The 18520-nt window shown below is 35.8% G+C and overlaps 2 protein-coding genes across 2 annotated transcripts; both read right to left on the minus strand.

Moving 5' to 3' along the window:
* Positions 1–3823: 3823 nt before the first annotated feature.
* Positions 3824–9215, minus strand: LOC118042866 (probable inactive leucine-rich repeat receptor-like protein kinase At3g03770). The gene is made up of 7 exons (XM_035050600.2): positions 6924–9215; positions 6646–6779; positions 6149–6392; positions 5706–5917; positions 5589–5614; positions 4629–4740; positions 3824–4252 (listed from the first exon to the last, which is right to left on the minus strand). Exons 1-7 carry the CDS (start codon positions 8278–8280, stop codon positions 4046–4048), a joined length of 2292 nt encoding a protein of 763 aa, XP_034906491.1. The 5' UTR covers positions 8281–9215; the 3' UTR covers positions 3824–4045.
* A 4505-nt stretch (positions 9216–13720) lies between these two features.
* LOC118042839 (glutathione hydrolase 1) lies at positions 13721–17145 on the minus strand. Its single transcript, XM_035050558.2, has 7 exons — positions 17133–17145; positions 16363–16706; positions 15564–16082; positions 15249–15484; positions 14862–15123; positions 14397–14531; positions 13721–13972 (listed from the first exon to the last, which is right to left on the minus strand). The coding sequence occupies exons 1-7, from the start codon at positions 17143–17145 to the stop codon at positions 13733–13735; spliced, it is 1749 nt and encodes a 582-aa protein (XP_034906449.1). The 3' UTR covers positions 13721–13732.
* Positions 17146–18520: the final 1375 nt, after the last annotated feature.

Below are 18520 nucleotides of genomic sequence, written 5' to 3' on the forward strand. Positions count from 1 at the left end.
TCATATTGAAGAGACATATTTAATCTTACTTGTACAAAAAATTAGATAGATATCACATGGTCATGGGAAAAAAAAAAGGATTAAAATATGTTTAATAATAAGATTCAACTACTTTTTTAAACTGTATTTTACTTAAAAATATTAAAATAAAATCTTTATAAAAAATTATTTATAATTTTACCTTGTTAATATAAAAAAATAAAGAATATTAATGTATTATATTTTTAATTAAAACATATTTTTTCCATATAACCAAGCACACTAAAAGAAGTGTTGATATAGATGCCGGACAGCCACGTTCATATTAGAAGAGTTTTGTCGTTTATCTCTTTGTTTACAGAATGATACCTCGGGACCAGATTCACTTTTCCCACATAAATTAACTATTTGATTAAAAAAGGTTAGCTAAGGAGTATACGTAACGTGTTTATATGAGAGTTTGTAAAGCACGCACGAATCATGCACCGACGGCAGTAGGGCCCAGTGGGCCCGGTGGGCTAATGATGACTGAGAGTCTGGTAAAGAGCGATCCAACTTAACGGCCGCGAGTACAAGAGTAACCTCACTGGAGTGAATTGACAACTCACGTTGAGTTGCTGCGCGTGGGAGTTAGTGGTTCCGTCGCTTTCATACTTGGCTGTCTGTATTCGCCGACATGATTTATTTAGGCGTCACCAATGCTGTTTCAGTCAAGAACACGCGCCTCCACGCTAGCTATAATTGGCAATAGAGGATTGCATTCATGTGTTACAAAAGTAGGATGGAAGTTTCACTCAATCCATACGGACATCTAACTTCTTCTTTGTTTTTCCAAACTAGCACAGTAAAAAATAATAATTAAAGATTTTTTTTTAGTAATTATTTGGTATTAGAGGTAATGTGGTAATTTAATAAATAAAATAAAAAACAAAAAAAATAATAAAGCGCGTGTTGTTGCTCCGCTGTTTTCGTGTTGCATGTGCAGATGACACTGACAGTTAAAAATTGATGTCCATGGCGTCATTGCATTCCTTGAGGCATCATCTTCCTCATGTGGATTAATTTATTTTATTATTTAAGTTAATTTATAATTATGAATATATGTTCAGTAATTATTATTATTAAAAAATATGTAAAATTAGTATGTTAATGTCTTTTAATATTGTATATAATATATCTTTATCAAATACTAAGTGATATATAATATAAGTCATGATGTGTGATGTAACTTTGTTGAAGTATATGATGTAAGTCAATTTAAAAAAACAAAAAAAAAATATTTAAATTCAACGGCATATTCATTATTTCTTAATATAATATAGATCTTGAATAATAATAATAATAATAATAATTTTTTATTATTATTATATATAACCATGCTAATCACTATCTATTAATTATTACATATTATTATTGATGTTTAGTGGAATGATTCTACATGTAGTATTAGAAAAATGAGATTATTAAATATATGGGATTTTTTATACTAATTATTAGGGATGTGATTTTATGAGGTGCTATGAAAAATTTAAAGAGAATTTTTTTTTTTAAAAAAAAAATCCAGGACAGGTCGAGTCGGTTACTAGAAAGATCCTTCAGCTCATTTGATCCAATTTGAGCGGATGCAAGTGATGATTATGAGCATACCTAGTCAAGTGTGGTGCATAAAAAACCACTTCGACCTAACCCTAACATAGTCAAGTGATGATCTATTGTCATTTCCTAAATAGATTCAACTTCATTTTCACAACTCCTAACATGCTTTGCTTATAATTTAGAATAGAAATCAGCCTCGGCACTCGTGTTTTGCGGCAGAATTTGATTTTTTTGGGTAAAAAATAATATTTGGATTTTGAAATTGAGTGAAAAATAACATAAAAATCGATCACAACAAACCTGTTATCGCAATAATTAGAGCTGAGCTAACCTAATATATCTCACCAAATACATTGCTCATATCATATAAGTGGAATAACTCGATAAAAAAATTAAAAGAATTATAAAGTCTTTTTTTATATAAAAAAAAAACATCATCTTAACTTTTCAATCTCATGACCCAAATTATTAGATTTAAAGTATTTAATTTGAAAAAACCATGAAATTCAATTCACAATCAATCATATATAAAAGGATGAAATTTAAAAAAGAATTTCAGTTATACAAAAGAGTTTTTTTTTTTAAATAGCAATTAAAAAAATAAAGATCAAAATTAAAATACAAATTAAATTTTATACTTAATTGAATGGTGAAATTAAAAAAAAAAAACAATTTGGTAAAAGGACAATTTTTTTTTTAAAAAAATAAGGCTCAAAATTGACATAAAAAATAAAAATAATGATGTAATTAAAGTGTGAAATTAAAAGGAATAATAATTTTTACAAAATGATCAAAAAGAAAATTATAAATCAAAACAATGAGACAAAGTGAAAAACATAATACCATCAATTTGAATTAAAAGATAAAATTAAAAACTAATAAAACTTTTACAAAAAGACTAAGGTAAAAAACTAGAAATCTAAAAAATAAGGACCAAATTAGAGCATATAATATTTGATAAATTGGATTTAAAAATGAAATTGAAAAAAAAATAAAACTTCTACAAAAGAGCAAAAAATTAAAAATTAAAATAATAAAAATTAAAGTTGAAATACTAATAACTAAAAGAGTTAAGTTGTAAATTTCAACAAAAAAAAAAAAAAAACTCATTAGCAATAAATTAGACCACTAGATGAGTTGCACTTGTATGTCATTTAAAAAAAAAAATTAGGGCTTGTTGAGGTCAGAATCCGACTTGAAAGTCACATCATCTCCACCCTCCTGTACTTGAAGCTCACAATTGAAGTTGAAGGCACAAAAATCAGTCTGAGATGGAGGGTTAATTTTACAGGAGCTTGAAAATGACTTGTGCTCTGCCACTCATGACCCAGCTACCTGTAAGGTGCACCGACCCATTCATAAGAACTTGACCAAGATGTAGCTCCATGCATCTACAAGGAGGTCGGCCTTCGACTCAAAGCAAAAATGGTTCAAGCAGCGGTTGAAAAGTCTCTGTCCAGATGATCAAAGATTATGCATTACTCCCTATTTCTCTTATCTATTGTGATTATAATGTATTATAATCTCCTGGGAAACATAAATTTCCTCATTTATCTTTGATTTTAAGATTAAAATTAGTAATATATTTTTTTTCAGGTAGGATTTGACAGCTCTCCTTTCCCTTATTTTTAAAGCTTCACAGGTATGTCTACCTGATGACAAAATCTCCACAGCAACCATCAACATAGGAACAAAAAAAAAAGATGGCTGCAACCGACACTTTTGACCCCTTTATTTGATGATACTTGTACAACTGGCAACATGTTCAACATAAATTAGTAGAGCAACCTTAGCTTAAAGTCGAGCAAGTTGGAGATGATGTTTGAAATCAACATAAAATGGGTTCTTCCCACATGTTAAGCCATGGCAGGTCAAGACTCAAGGGACAAAGATCATGTCATGTCAGAAACCACCAAGTGTAAGAGCTTTGGGTGCATTTGAAGTCATCATTTCGACCAGAAACCAGTGGTGAATAGGAAGGCTTTGTCTCTTAAGACACAAGCTACACTGCCAATACCTCAACCTGGATATGGTATAAGTTCTCCATGACAGGCTTCAATTCTCAAAGAATACATATAATTTCTATTCTTGTTTTGTTCTGGTTTTACAGTCAGATGGTATAATCAAATTGCTATTTCAAAGAATGTTGAAGCAGCACCATCCCTTGAAGATTACTAGTTACAGTCCATTTCAGTCCTTAAATTTCCCATAACCAAATATTTGAAGCTTTGAGCAGCTGGAATTGCTATTTCAAAAGGAAGAATTCAGCTATGCTTAAGGTCAACCACTCAAGTATGACATTTACAACTTTTACATTTCTAAATCTGAAGGAAATAAACCTGCCTGAGCATATACCTACCTTACGTGTTTACAGAGCCCCTTCCACATGGCTGTATTTGCTTTTTATCAGCTAAAGCTTAATCTCAGGTATAGCACTGCACATGAATAACAACTATGACGTCGAATCTGATTACTGATCAGCATCAGCCATGGCTTGGACTTGAGCTGCGTACTGTAAGTTCCAGAGGACATCCTCGAAAGATGGACGAGTTGATGGTTCAGGAGATATGCATTTACTCGTGATGGAAACCAAAATTGATAATGACTCCTGTGAGCAAGTAGTTAAGACAATTGGATCCACAATTTTTCTTCGACCATCCTGGCTTCCAAAGGATGCCTGACATTTGTAACACCAGATCTCAGAGGTATGTCATCAAAACAAATTAAAAACAAAATAAAGGTAAGAATTCATAGGACTAAAGCAAGAGTGACATTATGAAGAATGGAGGAAAACAAGATCCCTTTCCATGCCAAGAACCATCAATTGTATGTTTCTCACGATGCATAAAAACCTCAACACATTTTAAAGGGATAAAAATTGAAACTTCAAAGAAATGGGAAATGGAATGGCAGATTAGAACTAACCATTCAGCTGAATGGTAAAAATGGCAAGCAAAGCAATTTTAACCTTTAAATCGCACACGCTTGCACACACATATATAATAATGTTCTATAAAATAGAAAACTCGTGAACATAAGAGATTCTGCAATACCATTTCATTTAGAAGAAATGCTTCTCCTTTCCCTGTTACTATAGGCCCAACGAGTGATTCAAGCAGTATGAACCCAAAGTTGTAGACATCATCCTCTAAGTTTATCTTGTGACTGCAGCAAAAGGATGGAACAAACTATTAAAGATGCTGCAGCAGCAATTCAACAGTCAAGGAAATTTCAAACACTTCTTAGGCATTGAATATTTCTTCCATGACCTAAACATGTCGTTTTACTCATTTATGCTGCCTAGATATGTCTTCAGTCAATTCTCACTTTTGAACTATCACTCGGGAAATCGAAAGAGATAGCTGCTGCATGTAACTAATTGTTACACTCAACTGCAATATCCATTGAGCAACAACATTGTGGTGGGTACATTTCATTGTCAAGGGAATAATAGCAACTTGGACAGTAACAGCAATTTAGTAGGAGCAATGGACCGGTGGCTGAGCAACAATCCTGGGTATTCAGAGGAACAAATGCCACTGAGTGCAGTTTGGATATAGCCAGCATTAGTGGACTAATAACAGAACCCCGTCTCAGCTATAAAGATGACTAGATGACTGAGGAGGTAAGTTAAGGTGAGCAGAATCAATGGCAACTGCAATCCTAGTAGAAGAATCAATGGCTGGAACAGTGGTCGTAGGTGTTGGCATTCAGTGATGGTTTCAATTTAAGAAAGCATTATCAGCTGAGGACATTTCATTAAAAATTGTCAAGGAATCAACTCATGGGGGTGGTGAGATTCAAACTCATGACCATTTAGTCAACAAGTCAAAGAACCATCTCAACCTAAAAGTTTAAGTTGTATTACAAATCTCCAAGCTAAGATTTATTTGAACAATTGAAGTTAATACTGAATCTCCAGAAAACAAACTTCAAGCTTTAAAATTTTTTACATGAACCACTTTTTGTGCATTCTATCTAGAACTTAATGCTTATCAAAGTAGAATATATACCTTGATTTCAGGACATCTCCCTTTGCCTACAAAACAGATGAAATGCATCAGAATACACTCATAAAATAGATACCATTACAAGTTAAATAATTTAGCATGCGTAACTGCCAAATGTACCTCAGGTTTTTCAATCTCATCTGTGATGATGGACATTCCATAGTCACTTAGCTTCGCAATCCGATGCTCGTCAAGCAATATATTATCTGTTTTCAGTCTATTGTTAAAAGCACCAGGAATCACCCCGGTATGTAGAAAATGCACAGCCTTGGCAACACCAATAAGAATTGCCAATCTATCTGGCCACCCAAGGGCTTTCTCTGGGCACATTTCTGGACATAGATAAGCAGCATTAGTAGTTGTTAGAGAGTAGAGGCGATTGATAAAGCTATTGTGGGTAAAATATGGTAATAGCAGCAGCTTGTTTGTAGCAAGTCCTACAGGGTCATCCTGCTTATAAATTGGAAAAACCATGTGTAGTGCAAGCAAACACACACAAAAGTTTATGTGCTATTAAAAGGATGTGATCTTATGCTCTGAACCCTGAAGAAAGCAATACTGACCTGAGAGATGAGTACGATAGTTTCCATTGGACAAGTATTCATAAACAAGGAAGACTTTGGTGCTACTAGAATCATTTTGTATGCCACTGTCAACGCAATGACCCAACAGACCAACCAAATGTGGATGGTGCAGCTTTGAAAGCAAATCCAGGCGAACCTTGAGATTTTGAATTGAATGCTTCTTCAACAAAGACAGAGATCGTATAGCAACATAGGTTCCGTTCTCCAATCTCCCTTTGTAAATCTGACAAGTAAAAACAGATTAAATTGAACAGGCCCTTTGAGATGGACAAAAAACTACTTCAACAAAAACATGCAACAAATGTTGTTCTCGGTGATGAGTGAGAGTGCAAAAAAGGCTTAGAAACTACATCAACTATTGTTCTAGAAGTAGGAACTAGATTTTAACCATATGAAATTCATGCTCATGGCTGTAAAAGTTCAAGATACGTTTTTCCACTAAATTTTCGAAGAATAGTTGAGCTCTCATGAATTACCTTCCCAATTGAGCCTTCTCCCATAAATGACGATGAATCGAAGTTGTTTGTGGCTTCCTTTAACTCTTCCAAGGTAAATACACGGCATACTGGGGCTCCTTGTGTCCCTAGCTTGGCTGCTTCAGAAATGAATCCTGAAAGGAACAGGAAGGTTACGAATTAATTAATGCCCCGAGAGATTCCTGATGAGGAAAATAACATTATAGAAAATAGTAGCACGCATTGCAAAGGGACATACAAAAAAAGAAAAGGTTACTTGACAATGCTGTATGACTTACTGGCATTTGCTAGGACTTCAGAAGAAACCCCAGTTGGTATGTTATCTTGTTCAACCTTGGAAATTATATTCTGCTTGAATGTCCTTCTAGAACGGTATCTTCTGCTAAAAAAGACAACCAACAATGCCAAAAGACTGATAACAAGAACAGCTCCACCAATGGCAGCAACTAATATTCCTACTGCTCTGCATCTTGATTGTTTCCCCTCCTCATTAGCCACATTACAGTACGACTCCTGATGCTGATTTTGGGAATCAACGGATAAGCAATTCCCTCCGAACTTAACGACTCTCTTATCTAGCATGCTTCCCAAGCAAGAGGGAAGTCCACCGATTAACTTGTTTGAAGAAAGATCGACAAACCCAAGTTTGCTGCCACAAAGAAGATGATTCGGAAGTGGCCCACTCAGCATATTTGATGCTAAATTCAAGTAACTGATGTTTGGCAGAGAGAACATGGAAGAGGGAGGTGTTCCGCTGAGATGATTTAAAGACAAATCAAGGTGTTGAAGCTGATTCAGCTGGCCAAATTGCCCAGGAATTTTTCCCGAGAAGGAGTTATTGCTTAGGAGAACTGTAATCAACTCTTTTGGCATTCCAGGTAGGTCAGAATCTAACTTGTTCTCTCTTAAATCCAACATATGTAGGCTACTTAAGGTGCTCAGATCAGGCAATTTACCAGTAAGATGATTGTGAGACAAGGCAACATCAGTTAGCGTTATGATTCTGCATATTGAAGAAGGAAACTGACCATTAAACCTGTTACTCTTCAAGCTCAAAATGGTGAGATTTGACAATGAATCCAGCCAATCAGGGACACTTCCATTGAAGTAATTGCCATCTAAAGTTAGAGAATTAAGCTTAACCAGTCTTGATAGCAGGGGTGGTACTGAACCAGAAAAAAAATTTGAGCTCAAGTCCAAAACTTCAAGTGAATACAACCTGTGAATCTTATCAGGAAGTGGTCCCCAAATCCCCAAAGACACTAACCTAAGAACTTTCAAGCTAGTTAACCTTGTCAGTGTGGTAACAAAAGAATCAATTGAGAAATTTTCAGATAAAGTCTGATTAGGAATTGCAAATCCATTGAAGTCATTACTAACCTTGACAAGCTTGTCTCCCATAATTTTGAGTTCAGTGACAGTATTTTCCAGGCAAACAATACCCAGATTTGGACTTGAAGACAAGTTACAAAGGTCTCCATTGTAGCCTTCCAAAATATCCAATTGGGGAGGATGCTCTAAATGCTTCCTTAGTTGCTGAAGAAGCTGTAGCTGATAAGTTTGTGACTCATGAGTACTTGAAATAAAGAAACTCCATGAAAGATAGAAAAAAAGAAGCCAGCTTGACCACCCCATTGAAGACAAATTTCAAGTACTAGACTCTAAATTTCACAGATTGTTGAATTCAAGACAAAAAAAAGGACCCTCATTAAAATAGAACTTCTATTGTAAGTCCAAGAAGAGAACTTCACTAAATTCTACACTTGAAAACAAGGTGAAATCTCAAGTAAATGTCAGGGAAAAGCAAGGAAATTCTCCCGGGAAAATCAAAAGGGAACGCTTCCCAAGAAAATGCCACTAAACCTTGAAAGCAAGAGGATCAAAACCCCATGAGCCAAAACAAAGGAACATGAAGAAACCGAGCAAAGTTAATGAACAAAAAATGTCTCTGAACTCTGGAGTACAGCCCAGAAAAAACCCAGGAAGAAAAAAAGTAGAGACAAATGCAGAGGGAGTAGTAGTGAGAAAAAAGTTAAGGCCTTGAAGAACTATAAAATTTGAGAGGTAAGTGTCATTGTTATGATAAGAATACCTATGCAATAAGTGCCTGCGGTATTATTAAATGAAAGCTGGACTAGATAATGCAAGAGGTAGTTGAAAAGGGTATGTACTGTAAGGAAAGAAACTGATAACAAGCATTTACTGTTGTGTTCAAGGCATTAATGGGGTCGGTTTTCTCGTAGAGAAAGACAAGCCAAGTGGGATTTTGGTTTGTATTTGTAGGTTGTAGCAGAGAGGAGTAAAAGGAAGAATGGAAGAAGAAAAATCAGTGGTTTGCTTTGTTCTGTCTCTGTTATGTATATGCTTCTGTAGATTCTGTACTGTAGAGCGGTTAAACTGAATGCAGGGTTGTCTGTTTTTTGGCCTTTTTCTTTTGGAGAAATTTCTTCACTGTCTTGGGATTCTTTTGGTAATGGCAGCAATGCCATCACATGCTAGACCTTGTCTTCCGTTCCCTCTTTGTTTGCAATTGATTGGCTCCTGTTTCTTTTGACTCCTGTGACCTTTGACCTTTTCTTCCTATGTTTTTGTAAATTGGCAGTGATGACATGGAGAAGACGGCACTGGCATCGAGGCATCAGCATCAGAAATGGCTTCACTTGGTGAATGAATGAGGGGAAAAAACACAAAATCCTGCAAAATATAATGATATTTGATCCAATGCAAAATCATATTTACCAAGGAAAAACCATGTAAATAGTGAAAAACTAAAAATGCATTGCAGAGCTTTTTACCTTAAAGAATATAAATGAAGTCTATCCTGTCTCATTAACTAAATTCTAAAATGCTCTATAAGATAAAATCCCATGAAAAGTCCTAACAAGTGGGACCATTAAGCACTGGCCAGCCTGTTTTTGAGTGCAAAGCCACGTTCTTTGAGAGAACCGTTGCCTTTAAAATAGAATCCCATGAAAATGCGAGCCCAAACTCAAATAAAATAAACGTTAAAAAAACAAAAAACAAAGCTGTGTGCGGCCTTTTCTGTTCCTGCCTAGACATAGAGGCATGTTTGTTGGGGGGGCAGTAGCTGGATGCTGAGATTTTTATATTAGAATTTGGTATCTGACTCAGTCAATCCCAATCTCATAAGGCCAAACCAAATAATAGAGCATATTTTTCATGTCAAGATGAAACCCTAATGTAAGATAGAATTGGATCCACTCCCTCATCTTGATATGGTCATAATTATATTTCCTGACACCGAGTTCTGTAAGAAGAGATGACAACAATCTTGGATTTTGGGAGGTAGAAAATGTCAATTCAGGAATGTCCTGCCCGTGCACAAGAGAGAATGTCTTGTACACAACAAGCATTCAGAAACTTGATCAAGAGATAATGGCCTAAGGACAATATCTCAAACATTTTGTTTTTTAACGGTTAAAAATCAATGTTAACGGGGCCACTTAGAGTACGTTAGTGTTAGTGTTAGTGTTTTGGAATTGTTTTGATATTTTAATATTAAAAAAAAAGATAAAAAATATATTGTTTTAATATATTTCAAGTAAAAAATATTTGGAACATAATTTTAACTCCACTTCTAAACTAAACTGTAATAAAAAAATCTCAGAAAAGAAATTCCACTGATAGATGGATCATGGATGGTCGTAGTGTCTTAAGAAATAAACTCTTCATGAAAAAAGCCAGTGTATTGAACAAGACTTGGCTTTTGAAGTTTACTAGGAGTACTTACCTGATCTCACAGGAGAGCAAAAGGAATAAAGTGGAGAAAAAGTACTTGACTAGACGTTAGCGGGGTAATCATACATGCAACCTCCAAAGTTCATATATTATTGAAGTCAGCAATGATTTAGCACCCAAATCTTAAGGGTTATCGCGCATTATTGAGCTTTATGTGATCGAAGATGATTCAATTTTCAGTGAAAATGATGTTAAAATGACAGATACACAGTTCCTTCCTTCACTTGGTGCTTCTCTAGTTGCAACCAAAAGTAACATCTAGGCAATAGTGAAGTCACTGTAGCAAGCCCCAATTCTTTAAGAAGCTAACACAATGTTATGGCCTGGAATCTGCAAAAAGTAAAGAGAAAAATGTAGAGAACTCTAACTACCTCCCCGTGTTCATATAGTAATGAAATCATTGCCTCCTTTAGTTTCAGCACACCTAGAGGATGAGCTTTAGATTGATGATTGTTTTGCTCAATTAACATAGCATATGATAGGAATGTACAGTGGCAATCATGCAGTAATGATCAGTCGATGAGCAAAGTGACTTCTTAGATTCTATTCCAGCAAGGGAAAAGGTAGACAAGAACAGGGACTCCTATTTTCAGGCAATATACATGCTGTTGGTTCCAGTGTAAGAAGAAAATTAGCATCTACTGCATGACAGACAACATTAATATGCTCAGGATACATTAAAGTAACCAAAATAAAGAGGAAAGAGGTGCTGGAAAATGTGTAAAAGGAAAGGACAATGATATGAAGGGGACCAGATAAGCAGTCATTAAAGGGACCAAAAATAGTGAGTTGCCTTATTCTGTCCATCTATCAATTACAAGCCCATCTTCTCCACCCTCCCACCCCACGAGACCTGTCTCAATGATTTATCCTTGGACCATGACCTTTTTTGTCACTAAATTGAAAGCTCTCAAGCTCTATTAAGAGTTACTGCTCTTCTTTTTTAAAGCCAATGATAAGCAGTAACAGTGAATGCAAAAGTATCAGCAGTTTGAGACGTGTTCATGGTATCCCTGCTTGTATTTAGACTCATCAATTCATGTTCTTGATCTTCTCCTTTAGACTCGGACTCACTTTCAAATCCTTCTTTATTATAATGCATGTAGAAGGACCCCATCCTTTAATCTCTATTCAAGTTTTCATTGATGATGGCTTCTCTCCCCTCCTTTTTTCCTCCCCACTAGACACTGCTTGAACCAGATTTACCACAGCAATCTTACTAATATCCTGCCCACTGCTTAGGAGGTGTGAGTGTGAGTGTGTTACTAGTGATCTTTACATGGCTTGCTGGACTCAATTACACTGCTGAAATCTCTGGCCATCTTAACATGGTTAGAGAACCCTGTAGTTCTTATTTTTTAACACTCGAAATTCGAGACCTCTTTGCTAACTGTGAAGCAAGGATTGAGATGTATTGGTCCCCAATTCATTTCTTTCCTTTTAATGGTAGAAAGTAAGGGACCATTTGAAAACCTGGACTTCAACTGGAACAAAGAAGGGAGAACCACTCAATTCTCTTCTTCTACTTCCAGAGTTCAATGGCTTCCAGCACTATCATTTCAATGGCATCTGTTGCGCCAACCTCATCTACATGTAGGCACCTGCTTCCTTAAACCTCTTAGAGCCAAAACTATCCTTGTAAATGTTCATAATATTGAATTTAGAACAAGAGAGGAACTGTTTTACTCTGGTTAGGCTAAATTCTTGATTTTTTGCCATCAAATTAACTGAAGAAACAGTAAAATTACACAATAAAGAAATACAGGGATCAAATTAGTCTCAAATCAACCAAGCTCTACGAAATAGGTTCACGACAGAAGACTTGAGAGTCGAGTCGAACCAAAATGTTCTGCAAAGCACTTTGGATGCTTTGTGGCCTTAAGTTGAGGTGAGAATACCATTAAGCAACTAATATCAAATTTAGTACTCATAAACTAATGATGAATAAAGAAACTAAGCGTGAACTCATGCAAAGAAATTTTGTAACATTTCACATGTTTCTTCAAGAACATGATGTCACTGTCATTCTCACAGAAATAATACATACCAGCAAAAATCATTGCTGGACGGCAATAAGTTGTGGAAACTGACAGAAGAATGAAAACTCATCTGATCTCAGTGAATCCATGAGACAAAACTGTAAGAGTACAAAGAAAATTTACCACTCCATTCACTTCCTAACTTGCTACAGCGCAAACCAATAGCAGTTGCTCATCTGTTTCAAGAGTTCAATCCTTGATCAAATAATGTGTCGCTCTCATGTAACGAGTCCTTGAAATTCAATCTCGCCCTCGTATGCCTTGATCACTTCAGAGCAATCCTCCTCATGATAAGCCAGGAACATCTTTTCAAAATCTTTCTTACATATATTTAAAATCCAGGTGACATTAACGTCCTTGAACACCAGCACATTCAAAACTGAGCGTCTTGGATTGATTCTCTTCTCCAAACTAATCTTCAGAAGATTTGGGCGTCTAGCAACATCTGATGGCCCCAGGCCAACCTTTTTGACGTAGAAATTCATTAATTTCCTAATCTTGTTGAGGTTCAAGTACAAAACTGAAAATGTTTAATATAGAAGTGCAAATGGGGTAGGATTGATTTATGTTTGGTTTGATGTATAAGATAAAAAATTTAATTGAGATGAAACTCGGGAAGAGAAATTCTTAGAAAATTCACAACATTTATGAACGCATTGATTGATTCATTTAAGTCTATAACATATTTATTAAACTCGATTTGATATGATGGGTTAATTTAATGATTCACAACCCAAAACTTAGAACAATGATCCATTAACTCAAAGCTTGGCCTAGGCTATACTTGCTTTTGATTTTTATAGAAAGTTGATCTGATTTGCTATCCAGTTAACTCGGCCACACTTGAATATGACTTAATCAAGTAAACTTGAAATGTTTTTTTTTAAGTTCTGTTTAAAATAACGTTTTTGTAGTTATTTTATTTCACTTTTTTTTTTTTTTATCTCAAATAACATCATCTTGGGATAATTCTAAGTTGACCTGCTAACTTACTAGTTGGCCTACTTAAGCCTTGTCCGAGTAGAACTTTGAATACTCATGGCTATAACTCAAAATTATCAGCTAAATTTAGGTTTCCTTGAAATTAGTATCTCAGATAAAAGTTCCAGTTTTTTTTCTTTAAGCAAATTTTGGTTCGTTCTGAACTACAAAATTGAAAAATCCAGGGCACATGCTGCTATCCACCAAAGAAATCAGTCCGAAGTTATTCAACACAATTATTTTATTTCAACCTTTGCCTATTAGCACTTGAATCATTCTATTAGGGAAGTAAATAGAACTAACCATAATTAATAACCAGCAGGAAAACCTCCTTTTCTAGGGTCGCTGACACCCACAAGCTCACCCCTACCTTTATTTTCCCTGCTTGTTTCTACATCAACAAAAATGAATTGACAAATACTCCCACCAGCAAGGCTTTGTAGGACATGGCCCCTTTTATGAAGGAATGCTCTGACATTAGCAGGAACTTCATAGTGTTCACCATATGGTGTCGTCCAATTCTCATACTGCACCACGTTAGGTATCAGCTGCAAAGACAACATTGTAGGGAGAATGTTAGAAGCTTGGATTACTGGCTGTTCAAATTAACTACCAAGTCTGTGAAAAATGGATGTTAATATACCCTTGGTTGCAGGCTTGAACCCAATAGCAGAAATACATATGTTGAAGAAATCAAGAACAGTATAAAATGCTATTACCAGAGCTTAATTCCCATCATGAGGATATTTATATATATATGGTCAAATTACTCATGAGTCATTGAGCTCAGAATACATTTACACAAATATAGATTAAACTGAACATAGGAACTTCCCAGAAGCCAAACAAACAGCTAGAAACTGGAAAGTGTAGAGCTTGTAAATCTTAATAAATACGGGGAAGACTAATAAAGCAGTTGGAAATAGAATAAAAAATATTAATGAAGTTAGCACCGTAGACATTAATAAAAACCTGATGATACACTCTTGGAGCAAGCACAGAATGGAGTGGATCCATGCCCCTCAAATGATTTAAGATGACCTCTGTAGTCCCAGCAATGATCATGGCTCCTCCACTTGCACCTACCACGGCTTTCAGTTTCTCATCCTGAAGAAGCATAGGAAGACAAGGAAAGATTAAACAAGGAAAGATTAAACAGTAGTGCTAGTTATAGAGGCAATGATTTCATGGCAAGCATGCACAATATCGGTCCAAAAATTTAGGAAAAGATACTGGCAAAACAAGCTTTGCAATATTAGTTATCTATGTTCAGAGGCCAATAATGTAGGGTATGCTATCCTAGCCCTTTGTGAGCTGTGACCCCACTCAAAAGAGCATATTATCTGTAGGAAGATATTGGGATTCTGTTATCGACTAGCTCAAAATTGAGTAGAGGAACCATGATATGTTGAGTAGAAAAATCTCGAAGCAGAATACCTTCAAAATGATAGTAGGCGTCATGGATGATAATGGCCTCTTCCCTGGGCGGATGAAATTGGGAGGTGCTGGAGGTGGAACGTCTCCATTGTTCATTGGGATAGAGAAATCATCCATTTCATTGTTTAGGAGTATTCCCGTACTCGGAGACAGTATATTCGAACCAAAATATGCGTTCACAGTATTGGTCATGGAGACAGCATTTCGTTCAATATCTACAACTGAAATATGACTGGTGCCGTGATCATGGATCTGGTTCCACCTGGCAGAAAAAGAGATCAGTGAAGATGATAGTTATAGATGCTGTGAGATACAAATAAAATATATCTAGTGCTTATAGTTATAATCATGTAAATCATCCAGACCCTCATCAAAGAAGGAGCGTACCTGCCACCATAATGACGAGGATCAAAAGTCATATTGTCATTTATGGTTTTCTTTAACGTTTCAGCAAATTTGGGAGACAGCATGTCAGACACGACTTCAGTGACATTGATAAAATCAGGGTCACCAAGATTCATTCTAACAGCGAATGCATGTTTTAGAGCTTCAATTTCTCGATGGATCCCAAGAGGGCCCGAAATGCCAGAAGGGGCTCCGTATTGGGCAAGAATGTTCAAAATCTGTGGCAGTGAAAACTATTAATCGTAGTCTCTTTTTCTGCGAAGCACGAAGAAAGTAAGGACAAAGATACACACTTACAAGCATCATTGAAGCACCTCCAGAAGAAGGAGGGGGCATTCCAAGTATTTTGAAACCTAGAATATCAGCAACGATTGGATCTCGCATTTTAACTTGATATCTCCGCAAATCCTCTCTTGTCAAGATCCCTCCAGCCTTCTGGACATCCTTAACCAATTTGGATCCTATTGATCCGTTATAGAAGGCCTCTATGCCATGCTTTGATATCTTCCCGAGTGTGTGTGCTAGTTTCTTGTTGTGGCAGATATTTCCTGGTTGCAAAAGTTTGCCATTGGATGTAAGCAAGTCTCGAAGCCCCTTGTCAGCCAGAATCCCTGATTCTGTTTTGACCATCTGCATATGAAGGTACGGTGAAATTTTGAATCCCTTGCAAGCAAGCTGCTCAGCTGGCCTTACAAGCCTTTTCCATGGAAGCCTTCCATACTCTCTCCAAGCTCTGTGAAGACCAGCAAGTTCCCCTGGAACTGCTATTGAGAGCGCACCTCTAGCTTTTTTAGTAGCATTGCCAGCATACATATCCTGAAAAGAGAGAATCAATGTGAGTAGAGAGGGAGTACTGGTGGATTGATTCACTAGACAAGGTTTCCCTTGATAACTCTATGTAATCATGCATTTCCCTCGTATTGTCTGAACAGAAATTGGTACCACCGGTGGAATTGTGGCACCTGAAGAGATCAGCTCTATGAAGGGCTATGGCATGTCTCGTATGGAACACCAAGTGCATATAACTTTTTGGGTGAATGATCTCAGTAAAGTTCAACACCATAAAGAACATAATTATTGAAGCAAATCGGAGCACCTCGGAAGCTTTCATAGGAGCAGTTTCTCTCATATCAAAGGCCTGTGCCTCTCCGCTAGCTAGCAAGATCAACATAAAGGATCCTCCCCCCATACCACTTGACGCTAGTCCCACGACTCCCAGGCAAAGAGATGCGGCAACAGCAGCATCAACTGCATGACCACCTTCACGAAGAACATCCATCCCAATTCTGGAACATCTGCCATCATCAGTAGCAACAACACCATGGCTTGCCACAACTTCATGTCTTTGATGGGTTGGACCACCCAGATTGCCAAGACCCGAAGTAGGCAGCAGTGGTGAACTGAAGAGAAATGCAAGAGTTGTCCATAATAAGAGAAAAGCTGCAAACCAGAAATAGTGTTTAGATCAGCAACAGAGAAACTAAAAACACATTTTTTTTCTATCAACTTCGATGAAAACAACAAGACAGGCAGCCTTCTTGCTTTAAGTTAACATCTTGGATCACAGATGTAAGCGATTTTTATCCATATCTACATCAAGCAATCAAATCAAATCAGACTACCAACTAAAATGCTTCTAATTTAGTGAAATAACTGGTGGGGGGGGGATTGTGCCTAGTCTAGTTCCAGTTTCTAGCAAAACTGACACTCTTTTTGTAAGAAACAAAATTGAACTAACAGCCGCAGCCATCAATAATCCACCAAGACTAATAGCAAAATGAAAAAAACCGATCATACCACTCATCCAGATGCGTATGTTAGAGATGGAAGAGGTCACGAAATAAACGGCAGAGTAGGATTACTTACATGCAGATGCCATTGAGAGTAGCAAGCACAAGCAAAAGGAGATGTATGTCCACTCTCACCCAACTCACTTGGAAGGAGAGACTGTCATGGGAAAATTAGGACTCTATATTCTCAATTAATTCATGAACTAATCTATATTATAACTTCCATTAAGGGAAAAGGACAAGTTGACCTTGGCATGCTAAACTAGGAAGCAAATAAATTTCACAGTAATAAATTTATTTGCTACAGAAACCTGTCAGATTCTGTCAATCTTCGTTCTCCAAATACGAGCATATGCAAATCCAATCAAAATCTATCTGCCATAGTTACCTCAGAAAGAAAATTTAATGAAAACATCACTCCATAGAGCACACATTTATGATCTTTATTATCCATCTATCTGGCATATGATGCCAAGCCAACGCACAAAAAATTAAATGGCATGCTTAACGCATTTCCCAGATTCCTTTTAAGGGAAGAAATTGGATAACTACATTCAACACTCAAAAACTCTGGCATAGAAGGCCATGTCAACGCCAAAAAAAAAAAAAAAAAAGGAGCTTAGCCGAAGTTGTTATTGTCTTCGAACATTTCCCAGATTGCTTCTACACAGAAAACTCGACTATTGAGAAAACAAATTAAAACAGTATATTTGTATTTTGATGGTAATCCAATCAATAAAATCACAATTTAGTAAACTTGTTTTTTTTTTTTTATCCAATAAGATTACTATCAACCTATATTTGATGAAGTAATTAAAACTCCAATAATTCTACGGTTTAATAGTCTTGTTTGTTTATTGTCCTCGGAATTACAATTTAAAAGTTATTTTTTTATTGTAACTTTTATGACATTTCTTGAAGTAATAATTTCGTGTTACAAATAAAAATAAGGTTTAATAACCTTTTTATATATATAATATAAAGAGGTTAAATATTATCTCATGGACATTTTTTTTCTTTATTTGCTTTTAAGGTTATTTTTTAAAATAATTATCAAAATTTTAATATTATCTTTAAATATAAATATAAAAACTCGTCAAGATTTTTATTTAAAATCTTGATAAAAAAAACATGTTGAGAAAAACAATGAAGGCGTTATAAGAATAAAAATCTTGATAAAAAACATGCGGAAAAAAACAATGAAGGCGTTATATTTATCCAATCAATACAATCATCATTTATAAAAAGAAAAAAAAATCAAGTAACGGTAAAATTAAAAATATTAAATAATTAAAACAACATGACATATAAATGAGGGAAATAAAAAAAAGAACACTCACGTCACATGAACAAGAAAAAAAAATTAAAAAAATCCCTTTTCAGCTTCTTCTTCTGGCGCGAGTTCATGGAATGCACTCCTGCAGTGAGCGTGCAGTTAAAAGAACGTTGTCTGCATGCACATGT

This window comes from Populus alba, chromosome 1 (assembly GCF_005239225.2).
Source record: "Populus alba chromosome 1, ASM523922v2, whole genome shotgun sequence".
Classification (NCBI taxonomy): Eukaryota; Viridiplantae; Streptophyta; class Magnoliopsida; order Malpighiales; family Salicaceae; genus Populus; species Populus alba.